This window comes from Pimephales promelas, chromosome 12 (assembly GCF_988280905.1).
Source record: "Pimephales promelas chromosome 12, fPimPro1.hap1.1, whole genome shotgun sequence".
NCBI lineage: Eukaryota > Metazoa > Chordata > Actinopteri > Cypriniformes > Leuciscidae > Pimephales > Pimephales promelas.
The window spans coordinates 28057480-28079212 of record NC_142780.1 but is presented as its reverse complement, the minus strand read 5'-3'; the positions used below and the strand labels follow the sequence as shown (position 1 = coordinate 28079212).

The following is a 21733-nucleotide window of genomic DNA, read 5'->3' as shown; positions in this document are numbered from 1 at the left end:
TATTTTTTACATTTGTCCTCGCTTGGTGACTCATTCATTTTATTAATTAAAAAAATTAAAATGTTGTTCATTACTAGGCTATTCACCCTCAAGTTGTTCAAAAACCTGTTTGAGTTTATTTCTTCTGTTGAACACAAAAGAAGACATTTTAAAGAATGTTGGTATAACCAGACAGCTGACAGTAGCCATTGACTTCCAAAGTATTTTTTCCCTACTATAGGAAATCAACTTTTTGATTACTAACATTCTTTAAAATGTCTCCTTTTGTTTTCAGGTTTGGAACAACAGGTTTGGAACAACTCGAGGGTGAGTGAATGATGACAAAATCCCTTTAAGACTTCTTGCTTAAAATCTTTGATTTTAATAATCGCATCTCTGATTTTATTGACTTAAAATAAGCAAAATATTTATTTTTAATAATTAAAAAAATGCTAATTTCAAAGAAAGAATGAAAATACATTTAACACAACCAAAACAAGTGTATTCATATTTAACATTGCTACATACATTTATAAATAAATGTAGCCTAGGGGTTTTGAGCATGATGCATTACAAATAAAATAACTTTTTTATTTTATAAGGACATATTTTATATAAATGCATACGGATGCATTTAAAAACAGGAAAGTATTTCAACTGACATTATATTCATATTTATCTAAGTATGTCAACATAACTCCTAGGGCCCTATTTTAACGATCTGAAACGCAAGTAACAAGTGCAAAGCGCAAGTAACTTTGTGGGCGGGTCTTGGGCGCTGTTGCCATTTTACCGGTGGGATAAATGACTCTTTGAATGTAGGCTATGCGCAACGCGCCACTGACTTTAGACTAGGTTTTTTCTGGTTATTGGCGCAATTCTTTTCTGGAACTGCAAAATAGCACCAGGGGTTATTTGCGCCGATCGCACGCCTCCTTTTCGCGCCGATCCGCCCAGGGAGCGCAAATTCATTTTCTAGTTTACCGACGTGCGTCTGTGGAGGAAAAAAGCCCGCTCTGCGCGGGTGCAAAATAGGAATGATAAATGCGTCAGAGTATAAAGTCATTTGCGCCGGGTGCAAGATAGGGACCCTAATCTTCAGGACTAAAGTTGATGCCTGTGTGTGATGCTGCGGGGTTTTCCAAACACTTTTTGTCTAGTGAACTTCTAGATAGGCTATCCCCTGCTCAGTGTGCAAGATGCAGTGAACTACGCAGGGACCTTGTTAAAAAAACAGCTTTCATCACACCGTTTCCATCACTGATAAGTAGGGTATACTTTAAAACAATACCCATCATCTTCATCACATACTATAACTCTTAACAACGCTTGCACAACTTCAGTATATAGGCCTAACTCCATTTACCTGGTAACAGTAGAGTTTGGGTTCATATGAATTGGTCATTATCGGTTCCAGGTGGTAAACGAATAGGTCTAGATAATTATTGAATACCTGTACGATGAGGCCGGTGCTGTAATTTCACAACATGCAGACTGGGAGCATGAAAATATTCCCACCTCAGTGAGAGGTCAGTAAAGTTCGGACTACTTACTCCAGAGTTTTAGTATTTGGATTACGTTTCTGTTTCTCATGGGGAAGGTTTACACCCGAAAAACACAAACCTCCTTGTTTGAACGCTCGAATGCAAATTGACTGAATGATGTTATACTGAGAACTTTTTAATGGCCGCTGCGAGAGCCATGGAACGTACTAATATTACTTTTGAAAAGGATACATATTTTTGGAGCGCTAGTACAGTGGAGCAGGCCCACTCAAACTTGCTTTAGTGGACGCTAGAGTGGAGTTGTGTGTAATTACGGGGAAATGAAATTGAAGGCGATACTGACAGCAGCGAACCTCGCTGTGCTAATGTAACACAACACTTCTCAGTTTAACACAGCAAGAGCAATATGAAAAACATCTGTTTCAACATCTCCCACTTTCCAAAGCACTTTCTCAAGCTGATTGGTGTATAAGAGTGCTGATTGTGTTTAGCTTTTATTTGGCGGTTGGGTTGGTTGAATACGTTGAAGCGGTGGGTAGTGGGAATATTTCGGTCTCAATTTACTCATTCGTTTTCATTTATTGTATCTATGTATTGTACTAGTTCACATTTTCAAAAATCCACCGGAAAAGGCTTTTAATCTGAGGATAAAAACCTGCATGTGTTTTTGGAAGCGTATACCCAGACCAGTATAGTGCTGTTGTTCCTATACATTTCCTAATTAGCTAAACAAGCAAGGTTTTACAACATATCCATATAGCTTGACTAGCGCTAATGATGGACTTATGCTGGTCTAACTTTTGTCGTATGCGTATTCTCGAGAAAGTCGAGTTCCAACAACTTGGGTAACCTTAGATGAGAACAAACACGGCCATGAATTTGTCTAAAGTTTAAAAAAAAATGTCAGAGGATTTCGATACTGTATACGGTCACCCGTCTGCCGGAACTTGACTGTCGACTGTGTGAAATTTTCTCACAAAAACCAATTGCTTCATTTAAGAGGGCATTTATTACCCAATGGAGTCGTATGATTTGCTTTTATACTTGATGGATGCACTTTTTGGAGCTTTAAAAAAACCCATTACAAAGCTGGGAAGAGTCAGCATATTATTTTAAATAACTTCGAGTGTGTTCGGCTCAAAGAAGAAAGCCATATAGGCTACACCATGGCTTCAGGGTGATTCAATTATGGGATCATTTTCATTTTTGGGTGAACTATTCATTTAACAAAGAAACAGAACTAGAAATAAAAAGGGTGGGGGACGAGACGTGCTAAAGGGTCAAATTCTCTTCCCGACCATAGCATTAGGATCCCACTGTGTCTCCACTTTAGCACAGCACTCCTAAACTGCAAGACTCTCCGATGGGTCTGGACAGGCTCTGAAAATCCAAATATTATCCTTCTGAAACTCAATATGTGGGCACGACTATGGCAGATAATAACCTGGCCCCTGCCCTCACTCCACACCTCCCAAGAGTAGATGGCGGTGTAGGCATAAGCTCCCACATAATGCAAGGAATGCCTTCACACTGAGAGAAGGTCATTGGTCATTTTGAGGGTCTTCAGAAACTCCGTCCGCTCACACACACCGCCACAACATACACACTCCAATGCCTGGAACTGTTAGAGGAGTTCGAGGTGTGTCTGCTTCTCTAAGGGCTGTGGCTGGTGGCGCCTACATTGTTTCCTTCTGTTATTTTAGAGCTTACAAATGCTTGAAAGTTGATTTTCTCTGGACGTTTTTTGTGAGCGTGCTAACGTCAATCTGGAGGTCTACATCTTTTAGCCACATATCTGATCCTTGGTTTCCTTGACTTGCTTTCAAACAGGCCACACAGAGATTAAACATGGCCAAAATAGCGAACCTGCCTGCTGTCAAATCCTGTTAGAGAGCTTAAAGGAATGGGAACAGGCTAGTAAAAGGTATAGAAAGGCCAAAGTGAGAACATAAAATGCAATTATATGAATTAGTATTGTCTATATTGTATGTACTGTTCAAAAGTTTGGAGTCTATACGATTTTTGGATGTGTTCTCACCAGTACGGCATTTATTTGATTAAAAAACAAACTGTTAAGACAGTAATGTTGTTAAATATTATTACAATTTAATATAGCCTAACTGTTCCATTTTAAAATATTTTAAATTTAGTCATGTGATGCAAAACATCATTACTCCAGACTTCAGTGTCACATGTTCCTTCAGAAATCATTCACATATGAAGAAACATTCTTCTTATTATCTGTGTTTAAAAAGCTGTGCTGCTACATATTTTTGTGGAAAATGTCAGATTTTTTTTTATTTTATGAAGAGAAAGTCATTTAATTATTTTTTTGTAGTAATGTAGAATCTTAGCAACCCCACACTTATTGGCTGGAGTTGAAATTGTTGTCGATAATCTGAAAAGAATGTAAACGAATGACAATGAATTATTTGTGAGCACAGAGGTTTTTGCCAAATACAGTCCAAATGGTTATTGTTATTGAGCTGCTATGCATGTCAAAGTAAAATACTGCAAATGTTATAATCTGTTATTGCTTTTTTTCTTTTGATAGACAGAAACCTTGCAAATCTCTGGTCGGACCTTAATATGTGAGTGAACTCATACCTTGAAGATTTTAAGCATGCATTAACTACAGTACCTCAATGAGACTCTTAAGATTTAAAACTATTTACAGTAAAAAGCCAAAAAACACAGCCAATTTACATATAATCAATTGGGACCACCTCCGTGGTGCGTTTATTCAAGCACAAAAAGGCGGTATTGATTGTACTGTGAGGGATTGTGGTACATTACTTGGAGGTTGTTCCAGAGGCTGATGAGGACACTAGATATAATCGCCTTCATAACGATCAGCCCTTTTCTGTTACTTGAATGTAAATTCCTCAGAAGCTTATGCCTGAAAGCCTGCAAATGGCATGACTATTTTTACTTACACATCCAAGGATCTCATTGATTATGTCACGCTCATTGACATGAAACAATCGAACAATATGTCTATTTTTGACTTTACCCTCTCCAAGTGTCTGTTGCATGACGGTCGTGTATCAGGGTTGAATGAACAGAAATGCCCTGATGGCGGAGCTTTATTTGGAGTCTCTTGGACGTCATTGGATAATAAGTGGCCAGGAGCGGGCCTGAAACCAAGAACCTTTTTGTATCTGGAAGAAATTGTATCTGGGTTGGGAGGAAGCCCTGTAGGGTGAGTCAAAGAGAAAGTGCATATAAGAAGTGTATAGTCAATAGAGATCCTCATCAAAGTTTGTTCATTGATTTGTATCTGATCTACTGAGCACCACATTGCATATCACGAAAACCAATAACATTTGATGTCACTGATGTCCTTTCTGCACAACTGGCAACATAGCCTATTTAATTTGAGAGCAAATAATGACCTAAACTTTGTATGTATATGCATGTATCCATGTGTGTATGATAAATGAAAACTTAAAACCTTAAACAAAAAGAAGAAATGTTAAAATGATTCAACTGAAATAAAATAAGCATATAAGTTGAAGCAAATCACTAAAACAAAAATAAATTAAATACAAATAATAAAAAATAGCTAACTAACAATGCAACTAAAATGAAGATATAGAAATAAAAGCTAATTCAAAATAGTGAAAAATACTATAATAGTAGCCTATCAAATACTAAATTACCAAAGCCTAAGATGAGTGATACAATTTCACTACAAAATCTTAAAAACGGCACTTCACTTGTATTTTTTGCACACTTTTATCAAGAAATCTTACCCCATCACTGTGTTCATTTTGGATTTAAAAAAATACAAATGTAACCACATAATCAATGCCAAAATAATAAACCATTGGCAGATGAAAATCTAAACAGAAGCTATCCTCCACCTTTGCCTTTTAGCGAGTAGGCTACTGAGAAAATGCAGTAGCTGAACATTTTTCCATGCCGTTTACCAAAGGTTTCACCTTTTTATTTTATTCGGGCTGACTTTGGCTCCAAAACGGTAGAATATATGCATTCCACAGTTCACTTCAGGATGTGAAAACATCTCGAGACTGACATTTTGATGCTGCTCTCACAGCAGGCCTTCGACCAGGCATCCTGAGAAGGAGGAAAAAAGAAACCAAGAGTAGTTCTCTGGGAGAATCAGTGCGCTCTTTTCTAGCTATTGCCAAGTCTGTTAGGGTTTGGTTTGAACAGCTTTGAATGGAGACCATCAGGAAAGGGTCGGCGTGGCCTCTCGCTGTCATGACTGGCTAGCCTGTGGCCTGACCATTTGGAAAGCTGTGTACAATAACATTTTACTGAGTTCATAAACCTCTCGTGAACGTAAGAATCACTCTCCTCCATAAATCTGAAGGTGTTTAAAGACGTCGAAGCATAAAAACAAAGTCACGCTGAGCGCTGCCGTCCACTTCTGTCGAAAGTGCTGACTTGTTTTACTCTGTTTTACGTTTTGTTTTGTGTTGATAGACCAAGTATAAACGGAGATATGGTCATTTAAACTTTAGATAAAAAATGTACGCGTATATTGACGCGTTCGTAAAAGAACCCAAGATGGGATGTGACAGACATTGCATTTATTCTAATAACTTTGTCGGTTTTTGTAAAGTAGACAAATTATTGCTAGTTCGAATAGATTTTGAGAGTGGTTTAGGAGTAGTTTAGGTAGTGTAGGGGTAGTGCAGATATTTTAGGAGTAGTTTGGGTAGTGGAGTAGATTAGATAAACTGTTTTGAGGAGTGGCACTGACTGGTTAAAAAACAACAACAAATTAACACACCTATATTATTTGTAAATAGTTAAATGTACGGTTTGATTTTGTGTTCATTTTACCTTTTGTGTGGTATATTTGCACTATTGAGGAACCCCAAGGAATGAAAGCCCTATAATGTAGCTAGCTGTGTAATTGTACATGAAGTGTTTTGTAGTTTCTAAGCAAAAAAGAAAAGAAAAAACGCCTATTGCCACACCTGCTTTTTATAGTTTCATTTTATCTCAATTTTACCTTTTTTATGTTGTATTTGCACTATTTGGGAACCCTCATACTCTGGGAATGCAAGGCCTTAAATATAGCTCTCTGTATATTTGTGTGCACAATTTTTTTTTATATATATATATTTTTTTTTAAGTGGCAAAGCTAAAATGAAAAAAGAAAAAAAAAGCCTATGCCTACACTTGCTTTTGTGTAAATCGTATTTTTTTTTTGTATGATTATATCTGAATTTTACCTGTATATTTTGACATTTACAACTTGTGTTTACATTTTAAACCTTTTAAAATGCTTCATTGAGCATGTTTATGTTTTTTGTAGTAGAAAAGCTATAACATTTCTATTCGGATTTTGGGTCCAGTATGTTGATACAGTACATCAAAGTGATAAACTAATTATCTGGTCATATAGGTGATGTGCTGAAAAAAAATGATACCAAAAATTGGTATGGTAAACATTTGTTTATGTCGCAAAATTAAAAAAAAATAAAAAGTAGGCTACTCAAAAAGGGCCAAAATAGCCCAAGACTCCAAAGGGTTAAATGCTAACAGTGTCCTTTAGTAAACAAAAACATTGGTAAAGCTTCGCCAATGGACAAGCAGTAGGAATGACATCAAGTTTAGGGGTGTGCTGCTATAAACAAGCATGTGCTGAGTACACTTGGTGAGTGCACTGTGTGGTAGACACAGCAGAGCAAATGCACACGCTGAGCCAGATCCACAGCCCCTAAGAGACCAATTGAGCATAGAGAGAGAAAATAGACACGGCATGTAAAACCACAATAACCTTTGGAAATTCTGACACCAAGACTCTTTATAAACTTTTGTTACCAAATCCACTTTAGTTTAGCACATAAAACAATATAGACAATTAATTATATTATATATAATGTATTATTCATAGAAACATTTTGAATAATGAATCAATTATTTATAAGTTTTTAATTGCCACTGAACTTAGATTGGGAGATCGTTATCAAACTTTATTTTTCACATTATCTTTCTTTTAATAGTAATTCGTATTTTTTTTTTATTAATTTTTAATTATTATTAATTATCCTCTATGTAAGGAAAAAAAATATCAGGTATATGTTTGGAATGTTTGATGTAAAAAATGTCAGGATTTGGCCTTTGCCCTTTAATGACCCTTCTCACAGTGTTAACTTTCGACGTCACTGTCGTCCACCAATCAGCTCATATGAGGCGGAGCTAAGAAAACATGTCGTCTGTATCGGAACTGTACGATGTCACTTGGGAAGGTAAATGACTTTGTTTTCGTTAATAGAGGTTATTAGTTGATTCAGTATGTATCTCTAGTCATTCAACTGTTACCCAAGTTGAGCATTTTGTAAATATTTGCGAACTAAATGCCTTATTTTTTGGGCTTTTCTTTAAAGACTACAACATGCGCTCTAAGTAGCCAGTTAGCTTCTGTACAGTTTAGTATCAAAATCTCTATTCTAGAAAGACATGTATATGTATTCATATAATGGATTACGGTGTTTAGGTTGCAATCTGTATATTGAGCTTTAAAGAAATTTTAATGTTGAAATATGAGCGGAGTATTCTGTTTTTTTTTATGTTTGTCTGGTCAGTTAAATGGTGATTTGTCATATCGATGTTGTCATCTACAGTCAGATAATAAAGAATGATTCAGTTCTCTTGAGATTACCATCATCTCTTGTTGTTTTTTTTATAATGTCAATCTTTTGTTGCCATAGATCTGACATCCTATTAGTGCAATAATGCAGATTTAGATGGAATAGTGTTGTTAAAAGCACCGACAAACACTACCTGACATTATTAACAACTGATATGTGTTTGGCTCTTTAAACATGAGATAAAACATGTCATACAACTTTGTTTGTCTAAATAATGCTGCTTAAATAATTCTTAAACAATGACATTTTATTTCTATACAGCTTTTCACTCATATGTTTTTTTTTTCTGATTATTTGATTTCTGATGGGGAAATTGCATTATATTCTCTTTAATGTAAAGAATGTTCTCGGACATTTATTCCCCACTGTATGTACTTTACAATTTTGACGTAGATGTGTAATTAATTAGATTTGTTTGGGCCTTTTAGTTGTTTTGAGACCATTATCAGAATCTGACATCATTATAATTGTGTTTTATTCTTATATAGACAGTTCTAAAAAGTTTTGTGTTGATTAATTTAAGTTACACAAAGTATAGTAGTCATGAAACATATCAGTATTATACACTATAGATGTTTTTTTCCTTTAATTATGAAGATTAATAAAGAAAGTACAAGTTATATTCACATAAATAAAATAATAATTGACAATCATAAATAATTGATGGATGATGAAAATAAATAAGTAATACAGTTTCAGCCAAAGGCTAATGTGTTTCTTTATTGCATTTCAGAGATGCGTGACAAACTCCGTAAATGGAGAGAAGAGAATTACAGGAACAGTGAGCAGATAGTGGATGTCGGTGAAGAGCTGATTAATGAGCATGCGTCTAAACTTGGAGATGACAGTAAGTACAATTACAGTAAACAAAAGTTAATGGTTTTTATAATTGGGCCGGTTTCGGGTGATGTCTGGCTGAGTTTCTTATGCACATATGGACACTAAGTGCAGCCCTTCAACAGGATAACTGACAGAGATTTAACAAATAAATAGGCCGACACTATAACTTTTTATTGCATGTAACCATCATGTCCTAACAAAACATTGAGGTTATATTCCCATTAGACAGTTTATAGGAACATTTCCTACAGCAGGCGATGTAAACTTTGACAGTAATTGTCTTGAAATTTATTAAAGGCACTGATTTTGTTACAAAAGCTATGCTTTAATGCCAGTTGTAGAAGTGATTTAAAGAGGATGAGTTTAAAGTGGAACTTCTTGGAAAGGTTTTATTTAAAAAGTTAGATAAAACACTCTCTGAGAAGGGTTAGTTCACCCAAAAATGAAAATGATGTCATTAATGACTCACCCCATGTCGTTCCATGCCCGTAAGACCTCCATTCATCTTCAGAACATGCTGAATAAATTCGTAGTTTTTGTTATTTTTGGACCAAAATGTTTTTTCGATGCTTCAAAACATTCTCACATGGACTACTTTGACAGTACATCGAATATACATTTTCAATGGATGGACAGAATGACACAATTTTCATTGTTGGGTATCTATCTAACCCTTCAAAATGCACACTTTAAACTACTTCCAATCATTTTTATTTTTTAATAAAATAATATACATAAACCTCACCAAGTGACTATAGATGGTTTTGCGGTCTTTAGCACAGCCAGAGTAACAAAAGTTCAGTGGTGGAAATATAGTTGCATAGTCATTTGAAAATAAGCAGTTAATGGAACATTTTTAAATTAAATATCAGATTTTTGAAGTGCTTTTGCACTAATTTGCAAGAACAAGTATTCTGCTATTTTTTTTTTTTGGCATAGGATTTGTTAACATTTATAAAAACATACCATGTATGAAGTTGCTGAAGTCTTTGAGTCGGTTATCTGACCTCTTGAATATGACTTGCATGAAAATGGGAAAAGAGCACCATTTTTTTTTTCTTTCTCTGTCTTCATTTGAAAGATCTTACTTTTGACAGATTTGAAAGAAAGACTTTTCAGCTTTTCTCTTGACATTAAAATGAGGTGAAAGTGGAAACATTTCAGATGGCTTAATATTTATTTGCTTTGGTCAGTTATGGGTTTCTAAGCCAGACAAGTCCTGCAATCGTGTTGTCAAACATAGCCACTAAAGCCAAGATTCTCTTCAGCTAAAATCATTATCTCCGAGGTGATCCGATCCTTCATACTTGCTCTGAAACTCACTCCTATAGTTGACAATTTTCGGTTTACCAATTGGATAAATTGGGCTCTTTTCTACTCAAATCAAATTTAGGCTTTTTTGTCTTCATCCATACTATTATTTTAAAACCACATGCAATCTCAAATAACTATTATTAAACTTCTTTTGGCTGTTCATCAGATTGCAACACTGCTTTTTGAGGAATCTTAGCAAACAACAATAAGAGTCAAAGTTACCAAACAGCCCTTAAAAAGGCTTTTACTGCAATACATATGCTCATACAAGCAATCAAAAAAAATAAAACATAACGACGGTTTTCGTTGTAGAAGCTTTTCAGATTTCTAGATGGGCCTGTAAAGATGAGTAAAAGTCTAAAATTGAAAGCACGATGTCGACTTTTCACTGAAACTTTTCTTTTTTGTTGTAGTGATTATTATTCAATACTGGAGCAGGGTAAATACTTTACACAGCTTGTTTTGATTGAAACCCGCTCTTTAATTGGCTGTGAAACAAGATGGTAATTATCAAAGCAAGACTTGGAATCATAAAAACCAAAAAAACAAAACTTGAGGCATTTGTTTGCTTTGGCATATCAGTTTTTTTTTTCTTGTTCGTTGGGATTTTATTGCTCTTTCTCAATTAGCACATTTGAAATCATCCAGCGGAAAGACTTCGGGCATGCTTGTCAAAACACACTTGTCTGTCATGGAGCATTAATTTCATTAATTGGATCCATTAGCCAAGCCCGCTAATCAGTTTTCTTTATGGTAAATAGAGCAGCTAAAGCCACTCGCTTTGTTACAATGGCCAGTTGAACGTTAAACATTGCCATCTTGGAAATGACTTAAGCATTTAATTGCAGGAATTTAAAATTCCTGTAATCTGTCAAAGTAACGACGCACTTTTAGGGCCGAGACGACGATAGCTCCGCGATTTCAGCACGTAACGCATGTCATGACGAATAGAGGGTGAAATTCGCTCACCCTCTGTGCTGTTTGACTGAACTGATACATAAAACTGATGAATACGCTAAAGTGTTCTTGTCAAAATTCAGCGACTTCGTTTTGTTTGGCGTGAATTTCCTGACCGTTTCCATGAGACCTGCCAGCTCGCCCACACCCGGAGATTACGAAGACAAAGTGCGTCGTTGACGGACGCTGAAGATTGTCTTTTCTAATGACACAGAGAAGAAAGTCACAGTTTGCTCGAAAGGAGTTCACGCGGGGTAGATGTTCATTTGTCATCTTCGCTACCATGTTGAAAAATAGACTCACTAATATGGTGTCATTTTCTGTTTGTCTCCTGTGCTCAGTTTGGATAATTTACGAGCAGGTGATGATCGCAGCGTTGGACTGCAGTCGTGACGATCTGGCCTGGGTGAGTTTTCATTAAGTCATTTTCTCGCATTCACTCATATATTCAACTTAAAACCCTACTTGTCAAGTTTTTGGTTTTTCTCATTGAAAATGTAACGTTGCTTTTGGAAAAAACAAGTGGCTTGAGATTGAAATCAGAAATGATTTTCAGAGACCATCCTGGTTGACTTGAGACACTTACAGTAGTCAGTTTCTGAGGTTCTTACCAGAAGCTAGGAAAACAGCGGGAAAAACCGTCTGAGAGCATGATGGGTCAGGCGGGCTAAGCCACAGAGCAAACTTTCCATCCTAACCAGGAAAACATTGGATTTGACAGTAACCATTCCTTACCAAGTCACGAGTGTGTGAAAAAAAAAAAAAAAAAAAAAAAAAAACGAGGCCTGTTCATCTCAGTGGGAAAGAACTGGTAAAAGTAGCATCCTGCTTCTGCTTTTTATAGTAGCCAGTGTGGAATTGTGGGATCCTGCTGTGCAGTGTTCTGAATTCTCACCCATGCCACTTTCAATTTTTCCCGTCTGCCCTCACAGCTGTATGGCCAACCTGTTTATCGTGGCACCCACGGACAGGAAAGTTACGGTTTCATTTTATGGTTAGCCAAAACCTTCGCTGCAATATTGTCTTGTCAAACTAGTCACATCACACTTTTTAGAGTAGACCTATAAAGTTTTGAATGCTGTGGATGAAAAAAAAAAGTATGAATCCCACATTTCATCACCCCAGAGAGTTATAGTATAGTTTTCAAGTGCTCTGTAATCCAGCCGGCTTTGCATTAGTCGCTCAAGCTGTGGTGCAATAAATATAGGAATTTATTTTTTGGGGCAAATAATCATGACTGATGTTTAAGGTAATGTCAGTATTTTGTTGATGTTAGTGTTAAAGCCTGATATATGAAATAATAGTAAAACAAAAAATCAAATTGTCTATATCATTTTGGTAGCACTTTACAATAAGGTTTATTTGTTTACATGCACTAAAAATGAACAATACTTCTTCAGCATTTATTAATCTTAGTTAATATTAATTTTATTATCCAAAATATTATTTTTTTATAATATACAAAATAAAAGCGTATCCAAAATAAAAGTTTGTGTTTACGTAATTGATGTGGGTGCACTGTGTATAATTATTTTGTATATATATATAAATACACACACATGCATGTATATTTAAGAAAAAAATATTATTTATATATAAAAAATGTATGTATGTGTGTATTTATATATATATATATATATATATATAAAATAATTATACACAGTGTACCCACTTATATTATGTAAACACAAACTTTTATTTTGGATGCGATTAATCGTTTGACAGCCCTAATTAATTTCAATATTTACTAATACATTATTACAATTAAAGGTTGTATATGTTAACATTAGTTAATGCAAAATGAACTAATATGAACAAACAATGAACCGCTGTATTTTTATTCACATAACTTAACTTTATTAATAAATTAATAAATGCTGTAACAATTGTATTAGAATGATTCTGAATGATCATGTGACACTGAAGACTGGAGTAATGATGCTGAACAATCTGCTTTGCCATCACAGGAATACATTACATTTTTATATATTTACAACATAAGTTGTTGCTGTTTTTTTTTTTTTAATCAAATAAGTTGAGAATAAACTTCTTCCAAAAACTTGTGGTAGTCATTTTGAAATGTATAGATTTATTATTAATATTTATTGTATGCAGAGACAATACTAAGCTGTTTTTGGTTAGTACTCACATTGCCTCAACCTGTACCATGACACAGTTAGAAAAGGACTTTTGTTTGACAAACCACTGGCCAGTGTTGTAGTCGAGACCACCTCACTCGAGTCCGAGTCGACACCGAGACCAGAGAGAGTCGAGGCCGAGTCAAGACCATAGAGTGTCGAGTCCGAGTCGAGTCCGAGACCAGAGTCTACTTTTTTTTTTTTTACTGAATTTACTTAGAGTTTAAAAAATATGATCAGTTTAGGGTAAAAAGGCCACATAGTAGGTGGTGTTAAAAGTAATTTTATTACAATTTGTCATGCGCAGTTGCGCACTAGAAAATCATCAATCACTGGGCGTGTCAATGAATTTAAAGGAATATTTTATTAACATACATTAATAATCATGAAAAATATTTTGAATTGAACTCGAGTGGACTCGGGAATAATTCCGAGTCCTAAAAAAAAAATGTTCGAGTACGAGTCAATTCCGAGTCCAAATGGACACGAGTCCATGACAAGACCAAGACCATTAAAATATGGTCTCGAGACCGAGTCCGAGACGAGTCCGAGCCTCGAGTACTACAACACTGCCACTGGCAGACATGAAGAAGCTTTGGAAAACCTGTTTGTGAAATCTGTTTTGAAAAGTGAAATATTCGTATGGTCAACCCCACCGTTGTTGTTCTTTTGCGTAGAGTTGCCTACAGGAGCTGAAAAGGCAGTTTCCAGACAGTCACAGAGTGAAGCGATTAGCAGGGATGCGGCTGGAGGCTCTTGAGAGGTAAGATACACCACAGCACCATCTTAACACCAAGGCCTTGGATTAGCTGCAAGGAAGGGGGGGTTCTGGGACATAAGTGGCAGGATGCGTGGGAAGGGAGGCTGTTTATTTTGCAAGCCACTGTTCCTTCTGCTAAGTGGAAAAGCGAGAGAGAATGGTTCAGCCCTCAGTAGTCATGTGGCTCTTGTGCCTGTGCTAGGAATTCCAAAGACGGAAGTGGTCTCTCCCGCTATTATTCTGGGGGTCCCTCTGTACCCCCGCCCCCTTCTCTGGTTGGGAAAACAAGGCCGGCCAGACCTGTAAACATAGAACCTATGGTCTGCTTTTTCTCTCCCAGAGAGTTTCGCTCTCTCTCAGTGTTTGAGCAAACAATTAAGACGGTCGTAAATTGATGTTAATGTATCGAATTTCAGCAGGATTTCAGATCTGTTTCATTCTGGTCACTATGTCCTCGACGTGTTTATCAGTTATGCCAGGGGTTGTTCCGTAATTGAGAGTGATTGCGCCTGCACGGTCCGATTAAATAAACTGCAAATTTGAGTCTAATTGCCATCAGACGCTCGGCTTAAACGAAACTCTCCCCTCCTCTCCCACATGGCTGAATCCTACATAAATAGAACGAGTCAAAGCGGCTGGTGCCATTTGAGATGTGCCAGAGAGTGAGTGAGCTCTAATGTGGATGTGAGAACAGGAGTGGCGTTGGAGCTCAATGATAATAGGAACCAGAGCTGCTTCTGTTGTTGGTTGCGATTGCGAGCTGAAACAGGTTTTGATCATGAGGTCGGCTGCTTTGGCTGTGCTAGCGTTAACTGTGCAGGATGTCCCTCGTAAAATAAAAAAAGCTAAGCTTTCATTTGACATGACAAGTGTAGTGCTTGTGGCGTTGTCCGCCCATTCTTCAGAAAGCACTGTATGAGATCAGCGTTGTAATTCGTAACTTGTATTCAAATGCTGTGCTGTCCAACTCTGAGTTCAGGTTGAAGGGCCCGTCGAGTGTTTTTATTTATTTTTTTGCATCTGTAACTCATATACGTCTTGTCTCGGAATGCCTTTTAAGCGGATTGCGCTTCGAAACGATGCCTGATTTGTGGTGGAAGTTCAGGCTGATTTGTTTAGAGGTAAATCACAGTGCAGGCAATCATGTTTGTGGATTACGCTCTTTGTGGAGCTAGTAAACCTCACACAACACTGGCTATTTGAGCTGCGACGGTAATGGCTGTTTATTTCTGCCGCTTGGATACGTAGCCTCTCTCAATATATAGAAACGAGCTGTTCTCTCTACAAAAAGTTTGTACATTTATTTTAAAGCCTTACCACTTAATTTCACATGACCGGTGTTCCTGTTGATTATCGTTAAATATGATCTCTCTCTGTTGAAGGTATGAGGATGCCAATAAGCTGTACGACTCAATACTACAAGACGACCCGACAAATACGGTAAGGAAAAAATGCGGTTGAAACTTGTTTTGCTGTCTGAAAAGTTCATTTTCATAAGTTAAACTCTTTCTCCCCTCAGTGACCTCAGCCACTAAAAGTACACACACACGAACACAGTACGCACAAGTGTGTTCGGTAACAAAGACCATTGATTTATGGACTTTGGTTGCATTAAACACGGCCGGGGCAACCTCAGCAAAAATAAATGGCTTGTCTTTTGAAGATGGGGATTTATCGCTTTTCCTGAGACTTCATAGAGAGGTCTCTGGGGTGCTAATTTTTTTTCCCTTCATTTTTTTTACCTTTAACCTTTAGATAACCTTTTTCTTGGTCTTCATTAAATCACCCTCACGTCACTCCAAATGCTTTATTTCTTCCAAAAAATTTGGGTAGGGGTGCACCGAATTTTTGGCTACCGAAAATATTCTGAAACGGAAATTTGTTGGTTTTGGAAGGCCGAAATCAGTGAGGTAAACGGACGTTTAATTAGCGCTTCTCCAATAGCACATTTTGACTGTTCAGCGTCCATTTCGTGCACACAACGTGGATAAGCTACATGTCCTCTCTCTGGATTGACAATATTACACCAATGTGTATTCTGAAATCTAAAATCTTTTAGTTTGTGCTGCTTGATGTTGATGCATGAACAAAACTTCAGTAAACATTTGTAGCATTGCTACCATCCAATAATCACAAAATCTTTGCTACTTTTAATATGATTTAAAGTCTCAACTTTAAAATTCTGTCCATTTAATTATGAAATTCAAACAATACATGTATTTTTGGCGCTCTTTAATATGGCGCGACTGATCCATGCTGCCGTTTAAATTGAGGCAGCTACAGTGATCGATCACATGGTTTTCGGACAAGTGCAACCTGAAGATTTGGTTTCGGCCCAGAATTTTAATTTTGGTTCATCTCTAGTTTTTGGAGTCAGATGTTCTTTTTAAAGTCTTAATGATTCGTCTACAAATTGAGTGATTCGGTTCTCGAGTTGAACTCAATGACTAGTCCACTAGAGGTGAGGATCAGTGAATAACAAATTAAATTCTCCCTTGTTATCAGTTTAATTCTTGCTAAATAAAAACTAATTTCTTGCAAAAAAAAAAAAAAAAAACTTTCAGAAAAAACATATCCAGGGAAGAAAGTCATTGACGTGAGGGTCGGAACTTTCATTTTTGGATGAATTATCCATTTAAAGTATGTGGTTCAGTCTTAACTTATGTATTATTTAAAGATCACTTATTGGAAACCCAAATGGACAGTTTGCTATTGATTTGTCTTCTCTTGGCGTAACGCATGAAGTATATTTTTTATTCACTGATTATTTATTGAGTGAAGTGGCCATTTAGTATCCAAGTTTGCTCCATGTTTTTCCAATATCTTTCCACCATCACCTCAAAACATATTGTACCTGCCCTTCATTCTTAAGAAAATGCAAGAAAATAAATGTTTTAAATTGTTTTCATAATCTTATTTGTTTTGGCCCTTCCCTGTAGGCGCAATACACATTTTTTTGCACTGTCTCTACACATGGACTTGCTTAATGTTTTAAACATTTTCTCTGGGCTGGCGAAGTGTGCATGATGAAGCAGATACTTTTGTTCTTTGGACATCATGTGTGGATTCCACACCTCACCGTCCGTCTGTTTTGAACACATGGAGGCCTTTCTGGCAAAGTCAATAAACCCTCATGTGTGCTCCGGCAGGACCCCCTTTCCCTGGTGATCTCTCTCTCTCTCTCTCTCTCTCTCTCTCTCTCTCTCTCTCACACACACTCACACTCTCTCTCTCTCACTCACACTCTCTCTCACACTCACACTCTCTCACTCATTCTCTCACTCTCTCTTCGCCCATAATTAAGATCCTTCATCATTTACTCTCCCTCATTTTGTCCCCAACCTGTGTGATTTTCATTCTTCCATGTAACTCTATAAACAAAAAAAATAGTTTATAAAAGAATGTTAAAATTACAAGTAGATCATTTGGTTTGTACACTATTTCTCTGAAAAATTCTGAAGTTATACAGTATATTTAAAGGGACAATGTGTAGGAATTCATCCAATCTAGTGTGAAATTGTATTTTGCATTCAAACGAATTGTGCTCTCCATCGCCTAGCTTTTTCAAATGCGTGTTGTATCTACGGTAGCCGTTATGTACCAAAAAGCTATGACAGGATGTCTTCTAATAGCAAATTGCAACTTGACACAACGAACAAACGAATGTTACAGTATGAATTACTGACTGTGAAACTCGCCGGGGCAGTAACAAGCGCCTCTCACTGTTTCTGCTGCTTTCAGTTACGTCACACTGACTCTTAATGAAAACCCATTGTGGAAAAAGTGTTGGCCTAGTACTTTTTGTCCCTCTCTGCTATTATAGTTTTTCAAGATGGCGGAACTACATGGAAGCCTCCGTGGACCTACCCGTCCCATGTATATAAAGATAATAAATTCTTTGTTTACGAGGATAAGTCAGATCATTGGCAGGGATATTCCATTGAGGACATATTTATGAATAAAAATATTGATTTCTAAAAAAGTACACATTGTCCCTTTAAGGTGTTATGCACTGAAAGTGTTATTCTTCATTGGGCTTTTAACCATTGCAACTGGATCATTAAGTAAATGAGAACCAGATCAGTCAGATTCTTAAATCAATCAGTCAGATTGATTCATTGAAGAGATCTGACTAGAAAGATAAAAGTTTCACATATTGGATATCCCTACTTCTCTTATGAACTGAACCTGCCAAGGAGAGCAAGAACGATGGACCACTTTACGGGCCACTTAATGGTGCCTTTTTATCATTTGGGAGTTTGGCAGCCCCAGTCTACATTACATTTTGTTACATTGATAAGTGGCCAGGACATTCTTCAAAAATTCACTTTTTGTGTCCAACCAAAGAAAGTCAAGTGGGTTTGGAATAGATGCATAAATAATGCCTGAATTTTCACGTTTGGATTTTCATTTTAAACTATTGCTTTAAGCTATCACCGTCTTCATCTTGAGGCAAAAAAAAAATGGCCCGTCCTCTCGTCTCTGCGTTTGTTATATCATTACCATTTGATATTTATTTAACTATCTGTTACTGTTGGACTGAACCGCTCTCATCCGTCATTTTCCCCCTGAAAACGAGAGGTCTGTTCTGTTTGTTTTTTGTGCATTTCAACCGAGGCACTCTCCCTATTCCCATGATCAAGGTTAAATTGCAAGCACATTTAATGGTGTGTAAATGGGAAGTTGAGAAGATCGACGCAAAATGGATATCATCAAACCAGTGCGGTTACATTATTCTTCACAATCTAGTAATCATATCGCTTTGCCCCTCTGTTAACATCCAAAAGATATTGTTACGAGCTACTCCCAGTCTAGGGTTGGGAGAGGGTAACAAACTTAAATAAAAATTAAGTAAAGCTTAAACGCAAGCGTGGAGGGTTCCCTTCAATCCTCTGCCCCAGAAATGTGAGTCAACACTGGATATCATCAATGAAAAGATTTATTGTATTTAAACAAAGAAAATAATGGGGGAATGCACTTTTCAGGAGATGGCCACCAAAACAACAAACAAAAAGGTTCTTACTGGTTGAGCAGAACTAAATAACCTATACAGGTAAAAGAAAAATAAATAAACAACATGTGCTTCCCTCTACTCCCTGACTGACCAAAAACAGGAAATAATAAGATATAAAATAAAAGATGACTCGGTCTCCCTACCGTTCCCCAAAAGAAATAAAAGCAAAGATTTCTATACAATACCTTTTAGTTACCAGAACAGAGTTATAAAGAAATCCTTAAAGAACTTGTCACAACTTGATAAGCAACCCTACTTGCTATCTTTGAACAGCAACGTGTACACACAGAGACAGAGTAGTCTTCCACAGACCAGGTCAATACACCAGCTCAGCACTCCATATTCACAACAACACAAGTCTGGTGCAGGGGAGAAGTGAACCTCCTCAAGCCATGTTCACTCTGCTCTCTTATAGTGCAGCTCCGCAACTCTCCACGAGCCTCAGGTGTGGCTAATTAGCTGCAATGCAATCAGAGTGAGGGAGAGACTGACAGAGCACAACTAACACAGCAATTTAACAAAGTAAAATACAAATCAAAAACACTTTTCATAATAATACGTCCCCAGGACGTAACACCCCCACCACCAAGAATACAAACTACAGTTTGTAATCAAATATACACTCTTGCCATTTTTTCTTACTTCAAAAAGGTACAGAGTTCACCGTTAACAACGTCCATTTTAAATTCTAGAAAGAGCATCTGCCATTACATTTTCAGTGCCTTTTTTATGTCGTATGTCCAGATTGTACCCTTGGACAGTGAGTGACCACCGTAGTAGCCTCTGGTTGGAACCTGACATATGGGAAAGGAAGACCAAAGGGTTATGATCAGTATATACAACAATAGGCTTGGAGCTACTCCCCAAGTACACATCAAAATGTTGAAGAGCCAACAACAAGGAAAGAGCTTCCTTTTCGATTACACTATAGTTTTGCTGAGTCTTGGAGAACTTTTTAGAAAAGTAAGAGACAGGATGTTCAATCTGGTACTCATCCTCTTGTAGCAAAACCGCACCAGCTCCTTTAGCACTTGCATCCACTTGCAGACTAAAAGGCAAATTGAAGTTTGGAGCTGACAACACAGGAGCATAACAGAGGAGATCTTTGGCAGCATCAAAGGCAAGTTGACAGTCACGGTCCCACAGGAATCTTCGGTTCGTACTAAGGAGGTCTGTAAGGGGAGATGCCAGGGCAGAGAAATTGGGACAAAAACCTCGATAATATCCACTCATTCCGAGAAAGCGTCTCAACTCTCGTTTATTACTAGGTACAGGGAACTCAAGAATGGCTGCAATTTTAGCTTCAACAGGCTTAACCATTCCCTGACCAACTTGTTTACCTAAATAGGTAACAACTCCTTTTGCAAACTCACATTTGGCAAGATTCAGAGTTAAGGCAGCAGCAGTTAGACGTTGGAACACCTCTTTGAGTGTTTTCACATGATTTGTCCAATTATCTGAATATACCACAATATCATCCAGATATACCTCACAGTTAGTTACACCTGACAGTACTTGATGCATCATACGCTGGAACGTGGCGGGTGCGTTTCGCATTCCAAAAGCTAGAACTTGATATTGTAGGAAGCTGTCAGGCGTGACAAACGCTGAAATCTCAGAGGCACGTTTGCTGAGTGGCACTTGCCAATAACCTTTTAACAGATCTAGTTTTGTGACAAACTGTGCTAAACCAACTCTATCTACACAATCTTCCATCCTCGGAAGCGGAAATGAGTCAGGTTTTGTTACGTTGTTGACCTTCCGAAAATCTGTGCAAAAGCGAAAGGTGTTGTCAGGTTTTGGGACAAGTAAACAGGGGGAGCTCCAAGGACTCTGGCTAGGCACAGCCAGCCCATAGCGCAACATATACTCAACCTCTGTCTGCATGATCTCACGTTTTCTTGGATTTACTCTGTAAGGATGTTGTTTTATAGGAAAAGCATCACCAACATCGATGTCATGAACACACACAGTAGTCCTACCTGGCACGTCACTAAACAAGGTAGGAAAGGCACAGAGTAATTCAACTAAGCTACAAGATTGCTCAGTACTTAGGTGAGAAAGAAAGTGTGGGAGATCTTTCATTATAGCAGAGTTATTTAACCGTGTGGAGGAAATTGGCACATCTTTACACATTAATCCATCTTCCTCCAAGGAGTAATTCCCCACTACCCCTACTGTAGCAACAGAGGACACTGGTGGACGAACCACAGTTGGATCTACCGTCAATTCGGTATCAGTCCTGTGTACATAGAGCTTTAGCCTGTTTACATGACAAACACGGCTTTTACATTTGCGGTCTGGGGTCGCAATCAGAAAGTTTGAGTCACTTAACTTCCTTTCAACCAGGTATGGACCAGAGAATTTTGCATGCAAAATTGAACCAGGAGTTGGAAGTAGAACCATGACACTATCACCAGGACTAAAATCTCTTTTCAGTGACTTCCTGTCAAAATGAGCCTTCATCTTAGACTGTGCTGTAGACAGATGAAGTTTTGCAAGAGTTTGAGCCTTGTGGAGTTTCTCACGAATAGAAGTGACATAATCATCGACAGGCAAAGATACAGAACTTGGATTCAGCAGCTGTTCACTTA

The 21733-nt window shown here is 37.3% G+C and overlaps 1 protein-coding gene across 1 annotated transcript in view; it reads left to right on the top strand.

Annotated features, from left to right (window-relative positions):
• Positions 1–7605: 7605 nt before the first annotated feature.
• Positions 7606–21733, top strand: part of emc2 (ER membrane protein complex subunit 2) — a 38915-nt gene continuing 24787 nt past the window's right edge. The window contains exons 1-5 of the mRNA XM_039650852.2: positions 7606–7714; positions 8850–8963; positions 11569–11633; positions 14043–14128; positions 15508–15565. Of these exons, the coding sequence (XP_039506786.1) occupies positions 7675–7714; positions 8850–8963; positions 11569–11633; positions 14043–14128; positions 15508–15565 (363 nt within the window). The 5' untranslated portion in view covers positions 7606–7674. The remainder of the gene's footprint in view (positions 7715–8849; positions 8964–11568; positions 11634–14042; positions 14129–15507; positions 15566–21733) is intronic.